Below are 16,108 nucleotides of genomic sequence, written 5' to 3'. Positions count from 1 at the left end.
TAGATCATAGACACCTCTACAAAGCCCGTTAGGTAGATAGTCAACACAACTTTTTTATGTATTTGTTTAAATGAACAAAATTATACAATAGGTTATGTTATAGTTATTGATTAAACACTTACATATAAATTTAAATTTCTATTCAATTAAAATTGTAAGCAAGCCGAAAAACCACATACAACACTTAACAAAATGCATCTCACCCAAATGTTTTGAGATGTTTATAAACTTTTTCCCTTTCATGATCAATACCTCGTCCAAGAACACATCATCAATGATCCAATTGCCGTATTAAGGATCATTTTCCCATCTTCAAATGCCAGTTTCTACAAAATCCATGATATATTATCATTCCATCATCATCTGATTCAATACCTTTACAATGGGTAATGTCATCTTTTTTATTATGATCTCCATGTCAATATTAATAACGTAAATGTTAATAATAATAATCACATCGATCTGCCTAGCTAGGTTTCATAAACAACAATTTGATGTTACTTTTTGATGTTTTCTCTACCTTACCTTAGCATGCATGCAATTTTATTTGATCAACACATTTGATGCCTCAAATATGCCACAATTTTAATTCTTTTTTTTTTTGTGCAAATTTCTAGCAAATAATTTCAAATTATGGACAAAATCTTATTGGCAATTGTTTGTTTACAATGTTGTTGAAAGCAATGGACTATGATGATTAATGAGCAAGTTTTGTTTTCAGCCAAATGTAACGTCGACAATTGTGCGGACTGTTGCTCTACCCACCTCATAGATGGAGATGGTACCATGAATGTAGCTGGACTCGAGAAATTTATGAAGGAAGTCAAACTTTCCGAATGCGGACTTTCCTACGCCATTGTTTCCATCATGGGCCCACAAAGTAGCGGTACGTGTTTCAAAAGCGAAGGATTTTTGACATAGTTTGCATCAAAGTATGATTTTTTAGTTATAGTAAATTACTTTTAGTGACGCTTATTGTTTTGAACAGGGAAGAGTACACTTTTAAACCATTTGTTCCATACAAACTTTAAGGAAATGGATGCTTTTAAGGGAAGGTATGCATTTGTTCCATGCACTTATTAGTTAGCTTTTTATATAATGTTTGGTAAAGAATCTAACTGCATTGCACGCGTATCGTATCAGGTCTCAGACCACCAAAGGTATTTGGATGGCACGATGCACGGGTATTGAACCTTGCACTGTTGTGATGGATCTCGAGGGTACTGATGGGAGAGAAAGAGGAGAGGTTGCATACTTACACTTCTTTGTCATTGGTTGAATATTATGCATTTAGTTTACTTCATCAATTATTTTCTATAAACCCATGTATATATATAGTACTTTGAGATTATTGCATCCAATTGCAAGTTTGACTAGTATACTAATGTTTTGGGTTGTCATGTCTGACATGTTAAATAAACATTTCGTGTTTGGGTTAACTTGTTTAGCCTGTTTAATTAAATGGGTTGCATTCGTGGGCCCGTTTAAAGCTAAAATAGAAAATTAAAAATATTAATATATAATGTCAACCAGCCGACCTGACACGATTGCCACCCATGTGACCCGTAGCTCACTTTTGCATTTTTTTTTGTTTAGGATGATACAGCATTTGAGAAACAAAGTGCACTTTTCGCTCTTGCAGTTTCAGACATCGTGCTTATCAACATGTAAAGCTAGCAGTTGTATATTATTTCAAAAGTTTTGTAAACTTGTGTTTCATTCACATGTGAAATTTTGTACTATTAGGTGGTGTCATGATATCGGTCGTGAGCATGCTGCAAACAAACCTCTACTAAAAACTGTATTCCAGGTATATCATGTGTAGATCCTTCTTTGAAAAACTATTTCCAAATTGATTGCAAATTTCCCAAATTTTAAGTTATGATTCGCCATTTTCAGGTCATGACACGACTATTTAGTCCCCGCAAAACGACTACGATTTTTGTCATACGTGATAAAACACGAGTAAGTAGATTTACTGGTATATCATGTATCAAATTTGATCAGGCGAAGCTGATAATATTTTGATATTTTTCTCGTTGTTTCTGTAAAGACGCCTTTGGAAAATTTAGAGCCTGTCTTGAGGGAAGATATCCAGAAGGTAAAGTTCTGTTAAGTCATAAAAATATATCATATAATTGATTTTAAATATGTTCGTTTTGCCCCTAGATATGGGATTCTGTTCCTAAACCAGACGCACACAAGGAAACGCCACTAAGTGCATTTTTTAATGTAAGATACTGATGATGTCATTCATTATCGTCTCTTGAGATCAATGTCACAAGGCAGTTTAATGATTCGTATGATTTTTTCCTTGCCAATCGGATAAGTAGATCGAAGTCGTTGCTCTTTCTAGTTATGAAGAGAAGGAAGATCAATTCAAAGAGCAGGTAAAGTGAAGATTGTAGAAAGTATATTGTTCATACCCAATTTACTAATTATTATGACATGCATTTTTCTTAATTTTTTTTTTTTTTTTTTTGTAAAAGGTGGCCAACCTCAGGCAGCGATTCCAACAATCTATTGCACCCGGAGGGCTTGCGGGTGACAGACAGGGAGTTGTTCCCGCTTCAGGATTTTGTTTCAGTGCTGAACAAATCTGGAAAGTTATCAAGGAAAATAGGGATCTTGATCTGCCTGCTCACAAGGTATAACATTTTTCAAAGTTTATATTATATATGCGTTCCAAAGTGTTGCATTTCATTTATCGTAAATGTTATTGCAGGTTATGGTGGCAACCGTACGATGTGAAGAGATTGCTAATGAGAAATACGCCGCCTTTTCTAAAAACAAGGTTCATTTTTTTTTCATATCCAGTTAATTTTAACTTTTGATAATATTATTTTTCCAGATATTGTAAGTCAAAACATAACTGTTTATTGCAGGATTGGTGTGAAATAGAGGAAGTCGTACAGTCTCAACTTGTGCCTGAGTTTGGAAACAAGATAAGTGTGCTGCTTGACACTTGCTTTGCAGGGTATGCACATACCTACACCCTTGATGCATGTCTTTTTGAACTTTTTTTTAAAACTTATTCTAATCCGAAAAACACTTCAGTTATGATGACGAAGCTGCGTTTTTTGAGGAAGGAGTTAGGAATTGTAAGCGGAAACAACTGACAGAGAAATTGTTGCTAGTAATGCCTCTTAACTGCAACAAATGTTTATTAAATATTATGATATGTTACAAGTTTATAACTAAATTTTTGTTATCTTGCGTTTCGTTTAGCTTGTTGAACCGGCTTATCAATCAACATTGCAACACATGAGGTCCGGGACACTTGAAAAATTCACAAAAGCGTTTGAAGACGCGTTGAGTAAAGGACAAGGGTTTCAACAAGCTTCCCATGATTGCACAATATCAGCAATGAAATCATTTGATGAACAATGCAAAGGTATATGTTCAACTCGATCTTCAAGTTATTGCATGTGAATTTAGTATTATGATGCCATATTGTTGTACTAATACATATGAATGAATCTAAAGGTGCCATTATCAAGCAAGCTGACTGGGACACAACCAAAGTAAGGGTTAAAGTCTCTCAGGATATCGAGTCACATATTGCTGATGTCCGCAATGCCAAACTGTCTGATCTTATTGCATTATACGAGGTAGTTAATAGCAGATTAATCAGCTTGTTTAACCTTGCATCCTAATTAATGCTAATGATTACTCTGCAGTCAAACTTAAAGAATGCATTACACGGGCCCGTGCAAGCTCTTCTAGAAGGGGCTGCTGCTGATACTTGGCCCGCAATCCGGAAGCTTCTAAAAAGTGAGACCAAAACCTCACTGTCTAAGTTCAGTAAAGCACTTGCTGGTTTTGAAATGGATGAAGATGCAAAGCAAAATCTACTATCAACATTGGAGTGTTATGCAATAGATGTGGTTGAAGGGAAGGCTAAAGAAGAAGCTGGTAAAGTTATACATAGCATGAAGGAGAGGTATTGTGCTTGTAATATCATTGCATTAATCCAAACTAGAGGTGTCAAGTATGACTCATATACCTGTAAATGGGTCGATTTGGGTCATGTTTTATTTCTAACGCGTTAAATGGCTTAAGCTAAATTAGTCAAACGGGTTGAAAGTCATGATTGGATGTTTAAATGCACAAAAGACATAGTTATGGTAATCATATTTAACTCTTTACAGTTTAGTTATTATAACTTTGAAAAATATATGCACAAAAAAGTGTTTTTGGGTTGGTCCAACCCGACCAGACTAATTTTGACCTGCACTACATAATTATATGTTTTGACTTGGGTTGTAAACGGGACGAGCTGAACCTGAACTCGTTTAAGCTCGATCTTGGCTTGTTTAACTTACAAGAGCTCGAGCTTGGCTCATTTCGAACACTATTTCTAAAGCTCGAGCCTGGCTCGTGAGCAATTTTTAAGCTCGAGCTCGGCTCCAGCTCGACTTGTTTATCATTTATTAGTTAGTTTATACAAATTAATAACTTTTTTTATTTATATTTATAATTAAAAACTTAATTTATAACATAGTATATATTATTTAGTTGTTTTTATCATAGTTTTACACATAATGAATATCATTATGTAAATTTTTATTTAATGTATTAACTAAATTTAATACACTTTTAAAATAATAGGCTTGTTTAGCCTCACAAGCCTACTTGAGCTCGATAAGTGAAGCTTGGGCTTGGCGTCGTTTAATAAACACGTTTACTTTTGTGCTCGAGCTTGTTTAAGCTCGACTTGATTCAAGCTTTTAGCGAGTTGGTCTTGAGTAGCTCACGAGCTGCTTGGCTCGTCACACCCTTAGTTTTGACCCATTATACACTAGACCCGCACATTTTGCCACCTCTAATCCAAGTAGTTTTACCTGTGTACTTTCTCATATTCTAATAAACTAAACACACAGGTTTACTACCATTTTCAACCATGATAATGATTTAATGCCACGAACCTGGACCGCAAAGGAAGATATTCGTGCAATTAATAAAAGTGCTCGCACTTCTGTAAGAATTATTGGATTATATAATGCATGGTTAAAAACTTAAAATAGAACTTCTTAAAAAACAAGTCTTATATTATCATGCATAAACATCTTTCAGGCTTTGAAGTTGCTCGCTGTGTTGGCTGCTATTCGTTTGGAGGATTACGGTGATAGAATTGAGACGACACTAGTCCAAGCTTTAGCGGACCCCACCAACGCCCCGGATAAGAACTCCAATTTGCAAAACCCTTTGGCCACAAGCAAATGGGACAAGGTATCATGGAACTTCATAGCTTATTACAATATTTGTTCATCTATTGGATTACTAATGTAAGTGAGTGATCCTTTTATTAAAAATGTCGGCGGTTATTTCGTTTACTCACAGATTCCAGACTTTAAGACATTGATAACTCCTGTCCAATGCAAGACTTTGTGGAACCAGTTTCAGAAAGAGACAGAATATGCTGTTACTCAAGCTATAACTGCTCAGGTACCATTTTAGTTATCAGTCCACAAGGTTTCTTTGTTACTAGAAATTTACATATATATTTGATGATATATGATACACATTATATAACTATATAGAATGATAAGATCATTTATAATGCTTTCTTTCGATGTTTTATTTCGACTTACATGTTTTTTCTCTTCTATTTTCAATGTTTATCAGAAAGCTAACAAGCAAAACGGCAGTTGGCTGCCACCTCCATGGGCTATACTTGCCTTGTTTGTGCTTGGATTCGACGAATTTATGACTCTCTTGAGGTTTGTTTTATTTAGTCGTGTCTCTGCCTTCGAATTCTCAATCATTTTTACTAAATCCTAGTCATTTTTTCTTGTCACTTTTTCAGGAATCCGTTGTATGTGCTCGTTCTCTTTGTCGGTTTTCTGCTTGTGAAAGCCTTATGGGTTCAAACAGGCATAGCTTCTGAATTCCAAAATGGCATGGTGTGTGATAATAACTGTCTTAACCGTTATTTTCATTTTGCGGGCCCCGTTTACTTAATAATGAGTCAAATTTGATTATTTGTCTCTTTGATGGGCCAGGCAAGTAAAATAAAAAAATATGGCTCAAAAGGAAACAGGTCCGATGCATAAAACCTTCTTAAATTCTATTAAAATAGTCAAATTACTACTAAGGTAATATATTTTGTCTAGTTATCATATTTGTCACAATAATTATCTGTAAAACGTTCAAAAAATTATATTTCAAGTCAATATGGCGTGACCCTTACGCAAAATCATCTTTTGGACCCTTTACCCTGCCAAGATATCACCTCCATTAAACAAATGGAAACTAAACTTCACTTTGTCTTTAACTGCTTGTTTTTCTTGTATGAATTGTGCCTCCAGCTTTCAGGGCTTCTTTCTTTAACCACCAGGCTTCTTCCCGCCGTCATGAACATCCTCAGAAAACTGGCGGAGTTGGGAAACAGAAGAAACTAACAAAAAACAATGAGTCAGTTCATTGGGTAAATGAACTTCTAGATACATACATACAACTATAGTTGTTTCTATGGTTTATGTCAGTAACATGTCCAATGAACGTTATATTATTTTTTAGACTTTTTTTTTCTGGTGATTTTACTACGATAATCATGACAACTTAGAAGGTATGGTCCTAAGAATATACCTTCATAGTTATAGTATTTTGTTGTGAAATCAACCTCATATTCGTATTATATTGTACAAATGTTTGTTTTATTATATTTAATAAGGTGTTACACCTTTGTTATACTTGAAAAATCATGTGTTTACAAAAATAATCTCTAGCCTGTTTGCAGAAACTTGTAGTTTATATTGACCGATTAGGTTTTTCTTTATTGATTTAAAATGATTAAAAGTCAAACCGAATCAGTGTTGACCGGTTGGGTTTCGTGTGAATGTTTGTGTGTTTGGTTTGATGGGCTGGCCGACAAAAGTTAAAATAGATGGACTGTTTCGTTCATGATCTTGACTAATCAGGCTAAAAAGTAAAACCCTTTATGTTAGAAAAAAAATAGTAGTATTAAATAGAAGAAATCATAAATTGTTTCTTTTTACATGAATATATTTTAATAAACTTTTATAATAACACACAATTAAATCTTATAAAAGTTCATAGTTATCATATTAAAATGCATTTTTTTTAACTTCTCTTATGTATCAATTGCTAATTATTACTTTGTAAGTAAAGTTACAAGGATGATTTCAATGCTATATACAAATTTTAAATTTCATTCTTACGAATCATAAATCACGTTTTTAGACTCACTTATTCTAAAAGTTTGTAACGGCTTTGACCCTTAGAATCAAAGTGCTGAACAACTGTATCTTCTATCATTAAATCTGTCATGCGTTACACACACTAAAACGCGTTGACGTCAAAAGCGTTACAAAGTTTCAAACCATGACGAATGCATATGTAACTTCCAACCTTAAAAAAATAATTAAAAAACTAAAACACGCATATCATATGCATCGTCCATTTAATTCATTATATTTTTGGTCGGTTTTATATCTTAACATTTATAATCACATAAATGTAACATTAGTTTCTCTTATTAACCTGTTTATTTATATGATGATATGTTACAGTAAATAAGTCACTTTATGTTGTTTTGATATGGTAAACTAATCTTATAAATCTAGAAGAAGAAGAAGAAGAAGAATAAATATGAATTTCTTATATAATATTCATGACATTAGTTAAAAAGAATAATATATATATATATATATATATTTCTAGAATAAAATTTTTTAAAAAAGTGAAGCCATGATATGTCAAAAGAGAAGGGTTTAGTTAAGCGTTGATGGCGTCCACTTGTCTACAAATTCGCCAATTTGCAATTCAAATACTTATATACTACAACTCCCTACATAACATAAATAATATTAATAATAATAATAATACCTTTATTCAATCACACATCTCAATTCCATTCCACCTTTTTCTCAGTCAATCTCTCAAGTGCACTTTAAGCAATTCACAGGCAATTCTCTAATTTCAATACTCCGATTGCTTAATTACGCGTTGATTTATGCTCTAAATGTTTTGATTTCACCTTAAGTTATGAATCGCTAGGATTTAAATATATAATAATCGATGATTACGAAATGCATGTGTTTAATTTTCATCCTGTTGTCGTTGATCGTTACCGTTAGTTAGATAATTAGGCGTTTTGTTCATAATTAGACGTTATTGATTAGCCGTAAGCTCGATTTAGCTGTTTAATTAGATTTAGATTATACTTGTTTTAAATGTACAGAGAAAATTCTCTGAAGGATTGGTAGAAGTAGTTGCTAGTACTCTTCATCGTGTTGTCGTTGATCGTTACTGTTAGTTAAATAATTAGATATTTAGATGTTTTCCTTAAAATTAGATGTTACTGATTAGCCGATTTCATGCCGGAAGCTCGATTTAGCTGTTTAGTTAAATTATACTTGTTTTAAATGTACAGAGAGAATAGGATTGGTAGAAGTTGTTGCTAGTATGGTGCGGACGTGCGATCGGTAGTCAACTTTTAATTGTAGTTTGCTAATTAGCTAGGTTAAGTTTGTGAACAAGTTAGTATTAGCTGCATATGGCATAAGCTTGGTGGTGGTGCTGCAGTTTTAGTAAAATTGTGTAAACTTGCAATTCCGGTGGAACTGTGAGTGATCATCCGATTGGTTTTACCTAAATTGCTTGAGTTTGATCATCCGATGTTCATGCAGTATCATGAATGTTGCAAGTCGTTGTAGGTAAGTTGTTGAAGAGGTTTGTATTAATTGCATATAGCATAAGTTTGGTGGTGCTGCAGTTTTAGTAAAACTGTGTAAATGCACAATTCCGGTGTAACTGTGAGTGATTTTAGTTTATAGAACATAGCTGCTGCTGCCATGGCCACTGAGGTTCCTTGCTTGTCTGGTCAATGGATTAAGCAAGAACCGCATTCTGTTTTGAAAGATGGTGCGTTGGTTGGAAAGAGTCCGATGAACAACATATCTGTAAGAACGGGTGAAGAGTTCTCCATTGAGTTTCTTCAGGATCGTAGTAAAGGAAGTCAAGTTTGTAATGAGCGTAATAAGGTCCTGAGAAATGGAAACCATCATATTGGTTATGAGGAACTTAGGGTTATACTTGGGTTGGAGAGAGTGGATTCTGATATGGCTGAAAACATTGCTGAAAGAGGATCTCGTTGTAGGTCAAATGCTGTGTTAGGATCAGGTGTTTCGGATGATTCTCAAAGAGGGAAGATTAAGTTTATTTGTAGTTCTGGTGGTAAAATTTTGCCGAGGCCGAGTGATGGAAAATTGAGATATGTAGGAGGTGAGACGCGTATTGTTTCGATACAGAAGAATATTACATGGGAAGAACTTGTAAAGAGAACTACTGAATATTGCAACCAGCCTTATACAATCAAGTACCAGCTTCCAGGAGAGGATCTTGATGCTCTTATATCAGTTTCTTCTAATGAGGATCTTCAAAATATGATAGAGGAGTACAATGGGCTTGGAAATCTTGACGGGCCCACGCGACTCAGAATATTCTTGATTCCTTTAAGTGAATCTGAAATTACATGTGCAATTGAAGCCAATCCAAATCAGCAGCAGAATCCAGATTTTCAGTATTTCGTCGGTTAACGGAATAGTTGATCACAACCTAACAAAAAACAATGATTCACATTGTTTGACACATGAAGATGGAAATACTTTACCTTCTACTATGAGCTTTGTATCAACACAGATGCCAACTCAGGTGGAATCTGTTATTTTGCAAGAGAAGGTTGTAACTGTTGAGCAAAATGAGAATGCCAATCCACAAGTTGTTATTGAGATACCGAGTGTGAAACAGCCTGTTTTATACAGTCATACAGATCAGTTAAAGAGAGTACATGATGATGCAAATTGCATAGATGAGAAGCTGCAAACAGAAAAACAAGACCTAAGGAAGAATGTTGGTGTGCAGAAAGTTTCAAAGGAAAACATACCAACTTTTTATCAAGCTGGTCCTTTTTCAGACAATAACTCATCTGCAACTACCAATGGTGACATCAATAAAGCACTTAAGGTCAATTATGAGCAGGGGAACAACACGCCACGGGGCCGTAATCCTGAAAATTCACTGCCTGATCTACTCTCTGGCTTATCTGATAACATGTCTCTTGAATCTGCTGTTCAACTGCCAAGTTCACATCAGATGGTAACAAATAGCCAGGAGCCTATGCTAATAGGTTCTGTTAACTCAGGGCTAGAGTCACCATTGTGTTTTGGTTCTTTGATGCAGAATCCAACAACGGGTGCTGGTTTGATGAGAGAAATTTCACTGATGGATGAAGATTTCTTCAATTACCCTAAACAGGAAGTTGGTAACATGGGTCGTGAAGGGTATTATAGTAATATGCAGAAGGAAGTCCCATCTATTAAGGATAAAAAAGAAAACCATCTTGAGTTGGCTGATCTTTTGGGAGATGTGACTGATTCTGCAGATTGTTCACATGTGTTGGATGCAGTCAGCACTGAAGCTCAAACCTCAAATGCAACCAAAGCTGAGAGCACTTTCTCAGATTCCAATGTTGAGGTATTCACTTTTCTATGAGATAATAAGATTAATGTATAAATTAGAAAAGCCATTTTGTAATTGAGGTATTTCCATATATTATGCAGGAGGCTGCAACAGATAATGGCTGTAAAGATGGCCCGTTCAGTAATGCGTTAAAGCTGAACTGGAAGCTGATATGTATGGACTCCAGGTATGTCTCTGTCCTTAATAATTGCATAATTAGCAACTAGTTAGTAGTCATAACTGAAAATTATAAATGGACATCATATGCAGATAATAAAAAATGCTGAACTTGAAGAACTAAGAGAGTTGGGTTCTGGTACATATGGAACTGTTTATCATGGCAGATGGCGCGGGTCAGATGTTGCCATCAAAAGAATCAAGAAAAGCTGCTTTGCTGGCAGATCATCCGAGGAAGAACGGCTGGTAGGTCACAAATTTACCCATTTGACTTAGTGACGTCATTGGTTGACTTATATCTTTTGCAGACTAATGACTTCTGGAGAGAAGCACGAATTCTTTCAAATCTTCATCATCCAAATGTGGTAGCATTTTATGGAGTTGTACTTGATGCAGCTGGTGGGACTTTAGCTACCGTTACTGAATTTATGGCAAATGGATCACTTAGAAGCGTCTTAATAAAAAAAGATAGGTAATTTTGAATTCACTATGATGAAATATTATGCGCGTTTGTTTCCTTAATTGGCTAATATATGTCATATGCAGGTCACTTGATCGACGTAGAAAGCTTCTAATAGCCATGGATGCAGCTTTTGGAATGGAATATTTGCATTCCAAAAATATTGTTCATTTTGATCTAAAATGTGACAACCTATTGGTTAATATGCGAGATCCACAACGACCTGTATGCAAGGTAATTAAAACTAGCATACTCATGGTATTATATTGCTAAAAAAGTTATAACTCAAAAAAATTAACTCAAATCGAAACGTATGCAGGTTGGTGACTTTGGATTGTCAAGGATCAAAAGGAATACTCTTATTTCAGGTGGTGTCAGAGGTACTTTACCATGGATGGCACCTGAATTATTAAACGGTAGCACAACTCGCGTGTCCGAAAAGGTTAAATTTCGACATATCAACATAACAAATATTATATTAAACAAATTTTAGTAATTAATCACTATTTTTATATATGGGCAGGTTGATGTGTTTTCTTTTGGCATCACAATGTGGGAGATTCTAACTGGTGAAGAACCTTATGCAAATATGCATTGTGGGGCAATCATAGGTAATTTTACATTATTACTTTAGGTGCTTTCTAGAAAAGTAATTCTTGCAATGATAACAGGAGGGATAGTGAAGGATATACTTCGGCCTATAATACCTGACCGGTGTGAACCTGAATGGAAGAAGCTGATGGAGGAGTGCTGGTCCACGGACCCCATCATCCGGCCTTCGTTTACTGAAATAACGAACCGGTTGCGGACCATGTCCAAGACCCTTCAAGCAAATGGAGTCAAAAAAGGCTCCATGGCTAAGTAACTAGTAATAAGTAATAACATTGTGTTTTTCATTTTATACTGCATCCTTTTATATGGTATTCATTTGATTTTTTTTTTCTTGTATTCATTTGATTTTCTTTTCTTGTTTTTACACGCGTCTTGTCATTTATTTGTTAATCTTAAAATGAAAATGGCTTCTTATTAATACAATAAACTTCAACAAATACTAGAAAATTAGTCATACAACACGAAGTAGAGAGCCATGAGAACCACAATAACATTAAGTATTTGTATCTATTGGTTTAAATATTATACCGGCGCTTATTGTGGTTTTCGTGATTTTTTATCTAAAACTACTTTTTGCTGCACACAATGAGTATTTTAGACGTTTGGTTACAAGATATATTATTATTTGACTGGTTGATAAACTGAACATTATCTTTCAATATTATAAGTTAATAAACACGATAAATATTAAATCGAAATAAGCAAGTGTCAAGAAACACCATTGTTTCAATTTAATGGAATGGTGAAAGAGATGAGTTGACATTTGAATTTTGCTTTCCAAAGCATATAGCTTTTTTACCACTAGAATTGTGATGTTATGACTCAAAAAGTGTTATTTGTTGGGGAATAAAATTTGGCAAGATTTAATGGGTAGTCAAAATGGACACAGACGTTTGAGTATGACTCAAGTCGAAACAAGTTAATACACTTCATACAATATGACTAATTACATTGAATTTCCATTTCTAAGGTTGGTTTTCCAATTAGAAACCAAAATATTCACTCTGGCTTTATAATCATTTCTCGTTTTATAAAGCAAGAAGTATCGGTGTTCATTACATGTGCTATTAGGGCAACCTTATTAGTGATTAAGCTAATTGGTCGTGAAGAGAAAGATAATAAAAAGGAATTCAAAAGGTTCATTATAACTGAATATTAAGTAGAGCAAAATAAGACTTGTCAATTAGAGAGATTGACTAGCGTCTTAACAATAATATATATGCATTTGAATTTCAAGGGACTATAATCTAAACTTAACAAGTTTACCCATGGCTATAATTTGTTTTGCTCTACAATTAAACATTCATTTTATATTTAAAATAACCTGGTCAATGCTATTCACAAACAATAACAAAATATCTAAATATTAAGTAGTTTGATTTAGGGTTATTCACGAGCCGAGCCTGGCCAAACTTGATTTTGAACCCAACTGGCTCAGCTCGTTTTGGCTTGGTTTTTAAAAGATAATTGAATAAACACATTTCAAGTTACCATTTAACAATCAAAAAAACATCATAAACCACCATTGGCTCCACTCTTTTACAAACCAAGCATTTGAGTTGTCTTTTTTCAAGTGAGCTTCGAGCAAGCATCAAGCCATGAGTTTTTTAGAGAGCTCTTTGATTTTGATTGATTAGTTGAATGTATTAAATATAAATAGAAATAAAATGAGCAAAATATACTTAGTCATCAAAATGTTTTTATAATAATAAATAATTAACAAATATTTTTACTTGATGGGTCATTAATAAAGTATACGATTGATGGACTTAGTCAACTAAATCTTGAACATAGAAAAACATCATACTAGTGTGTTGCGTTTTATTTGAAAAGGGGTTTTACAAGTATATATAATTATTATTTAAATATCTAAGTATCATATATTAAGAATAAAGTAACACCAAGTCTTAGTCAAATGATTTTGAGACCAAATGGATTTGGTAAACCAATGTATTGAAGTCACCAAAACCCATAGTTGGAGTAAAACTTAGTGGTTTGCCAACATGTTTGAATAGCAATTTAGTAGCATGACTATATATCAACAACCATAAGCAAACCTACCCTTTATTTATTTATTTCTACATTTGCATCGGCATTTATTTCTACATTTGCATCAGCATTTGTTAAAATTATTTTAAAGTCTACTTTTTTATTTTAAAGACTATGTGGATGGCAGGGGTCATCCAGGAAAAATTTGGGATTTTTCTAAGATCGTTTGGCATTTACGACATAATTAGTGTTTAAATGGTGTTTAAAAATAGATAAATAAATGTTAAATATAAAAATTAATTCTAGAAATATTTTTATAAAATTCCTCACTGTCAAAAAGTGATTTGTGCAAAATTTCAAGATCCGAGATTAATAGGATAATTATTTGTGCTAAAAAGAAGATAAAAACAAACTTTTAAAGCTTAAAACGTGTAAACCGGTAAAGTTCGCCTAAGCGAGCTGACTGGTGTATAAAAACCCTAAAAATGAACTATTTTCATATAAGTGAGTTAAACAAGTAAAAATGAATCATCCGAAAATAATTCGGATGATTTGAGTAATTTTTATCCGATTTAACAGTTTCCGGTACACTAAAGACGGAAACGGGTCCCGAGGCCAAACGAGGCGACTAAACCGAGCTTTAATTTCACATCTTTAATTAAATTATCAATCAACCACTATTTTCGGGTCGTGTGTGACAAAACTCATTTTTGAAACGTAAAAACAGATAACCGTGCTATGCACGCAAAACAGGGAAAACAAACCATTAGTAATTTTGACTAGTGAACTCTAAACGATATCACAATCTGAGTGTTGAGAAGTGTCTCTGGGTTGACATTGCCCCCGGAACGGTTACAGTACTGGTTAACGGTGTCCCCAGATGTACCGGTTAACACGGTTAAAGTTATATTAATAGTGTTTGTATAGTAACGAACTTAGGGATCGTATTACAGATCCGGACTAATAGCTGGTGTACTGTGATACCCAATTGCATACGATAAGGTGAGTTTCACGAGCCCCTTTTTCCTGAACTGTTTTTAAATATTTCCCGGGGCGGAAAGCATGTTACTACTGAAATGTTTGAGTACATACTGAACGCATGGATTTGCGTGTATTTATATATGTTTTATTGTACGGGAATCGTACGGAAATGTACTAAGATGGTAATTTTCTGAGTTGCTAACATTCTAAGGCCCCGGAACACGAGTGATTAACTGAAAGCCGGTAGAGTGTGGATAGTACTATTGGTCTGACAAACCCAACTGGTCCGGCATGGATTTGCTGATGTTTCCCAGCCAGTTGCACATGTCTATATTGGGTGTTATATTTATTTTGCTATGTAATGTTAGGCATGGCGGTTTGGGGCAGGCTCGTGAGCGGAGTATGCCACGGGGTTGTGTGTGATAGTCAGAGGTTTCACTTGTGGGCTCAGCATAATTACATCGCTAATATATGATTATTATAATGATTTGTCACTGTTTATTTAAATTAGTGAAACTCACCAACTATTCGTAGTTGACCCGTTTTCTTTACATGCTTTCTAGGTACTCCCAAACTGGAATAAGTGCTACATGCTTGATGATGCGTGCTTTTTGTGGAAGTTTAGTGATCATTTTGTATTAAATATGTTAATGTACTGTTGGTAAAACTTATATGTAACGCCTAGACGGGAACTAAACTTGGAACAATGTAAAATGATGTAAATTAATGTAGTGGTGTTTTCTTTATAAGCAATGCTGTTGATATCAGATGTGTCTGTTGCATCCCGTTTACGTTTCCGCTGCGGTATCGGGGTGTTACACTAAGACTAAGCCTATTATACCTAAAAATATATTTAATTTCAAAACTAAAAGTTTATTCGGGTTTTTCGGGTTGACCCGAAATTTATAAATCAAACCCGAAAACCAACCCGAATTACTTCGGTTCGAATTCGGGTTAGCCTTTTCTTGGGTTCGGGTACAGGTTTTTTCGGGTTGGATTTCGGGTAAAAGTGACAATCCTAATTCAAACTAGAATAATAATGATATATTCATTTTAATTCATGCAATTTAAGTGGCGTGATGCTTTGGATTTAATATGAAAAATAATAATTTGATATCGATGTCTTCTACTTTTTTTAACGAGCACTTGGATCACTGATGGGACTAGATTACTCGATCATCTTTATTCCTCGAGTACCGAAGACCACACTCAGGAGGAAACTCATATATGCGAGAAAATCACATGGCTTAACCTAAAACCTCTATTTTATCACGGGTGAGACTTGATCCAGTAATATCAATGTCTTCTATTGTTGTTGTTGACATGTTATAACTAAATTATTTAAGTGGGTGTAATCAAATAAATAAAACCAGATTAACACTATTAAAGTTATTGAGTTCAAAT

The 16,108-nt window shown here is 34.3% G+C and overlaps 1 protein-coding gene and 1 pseudogene across 2 annotated transcripts; both read left to right on the top strand.

Annotated features, from left to right (window-relative positions):
- The first annotated feature begins 689 nt into the window (after window positions 1-689).
- Window positions 690-6,233, top strand: LOC143549382 (protein ROOT HAIR DEFECTIVE 3-like). Its single transcript, XM_077040285.1, has 21 exons — window positions 690-886; window positions 989-1,055; window positions 1,144-1,246; window positions 1,597-1,667; window positions 1,747-1,810; window positions 1,900-1,965; window positions 2,054-2,101; window positions 2,170-2,232; window positions 2,334-2,390; window positions 2,490-2,648; window positions 2,726-2,794; window positions 2,886-2,977; window positions 3,058-3,136; window positions 3,229-3,394; window positions 3,487-3,611; window positions 3,681-3,943; window positions 4,884-4,980; window positions 5,077-5,232; window positions 5,344-5,448; window positions 5,629-5,723; window positions 5,810-6,233. Exons 1-21 carry the CDS (start codon window positions 691-693, stop codon window positions 5,979-5,981), a joined length of 2,313 nt encoding a protein of 770 aa, XP_076896400.1. The 5' UTR covers window position 690; the 3' UTR covers window positions 5,982-6,233.
- A 2,450-nt stretch (window positions 6,234-8,683) lies between these two features.
- LOC143549385 (RAF-like serine/threonine-protein kinase 20) lies at window positions 8,684-12,079 on the top strand (annotated as a pseudogene). The gene is made up of 8 exons (XR_013138131.1): window positions 8,684-10,500; window positions 10,587-10,672; window positions 10,756-10,908; window positions 10,971-11,134; window positions 11,209-11,356; window positions 11,442-11,564; window positions 11,646-11,733; window positions 11,794-12,079. The product of XR_013138131.1 is annotated as an RAF-like serine/threonine-protein kinase 20 (transcript).
- Window positions 12,080-16,108: the final 4,029 nt, after the last annotated feature.

This window comes from Bidens hawaiensis, unplaced genomic scaffold (genome assembly GCF_021521415.1).
Source record: "Bidens hawaiensis isolate Kalapana, Puna unplaced genomic scaffold, B.hawaiensis_p1.1 tig00015554_1, whole genome shotgun sequence".
NCBI classification, from domain to species: domain Eukaryota; kingdom Viridiplantae; phylum Streptophyta; class Magnoliopsida; order Asterales; family Asteraceae; genus Bidens; species Bidens hawaiensis.
The sequence above is the reverse complement of the archived record's forward strand: the minus strand, read 5'-3'. Positions and strand labels throughout refer to the sequence as shown.

Excerpts from the sequence above, each read along its gene's own strand:
- LOC143549382 (XM_077040285.1), top strand. The coding sequence starts at position 691 with ATGATGATTAATGAGCAAGTTTTGTTTTCAGCCAAATGTAACGTCGAC. Across the intron at positions 2,391-2,489 it reads AAGATCAATTCAAAGAGCAG|GTGGCCAACCTCAGGCAGCG; the intron begins GTAAAGTGAAGA and ends TTTTTGTAAAAG. Across the intron at positions 5,724-5,809 it reads GAATTTATGACTCTCTTGAG|GAATCCGTTGTATGTGCTCG; the intron begins GTTTGTTTTATT and ends TCACTTTTTCAG.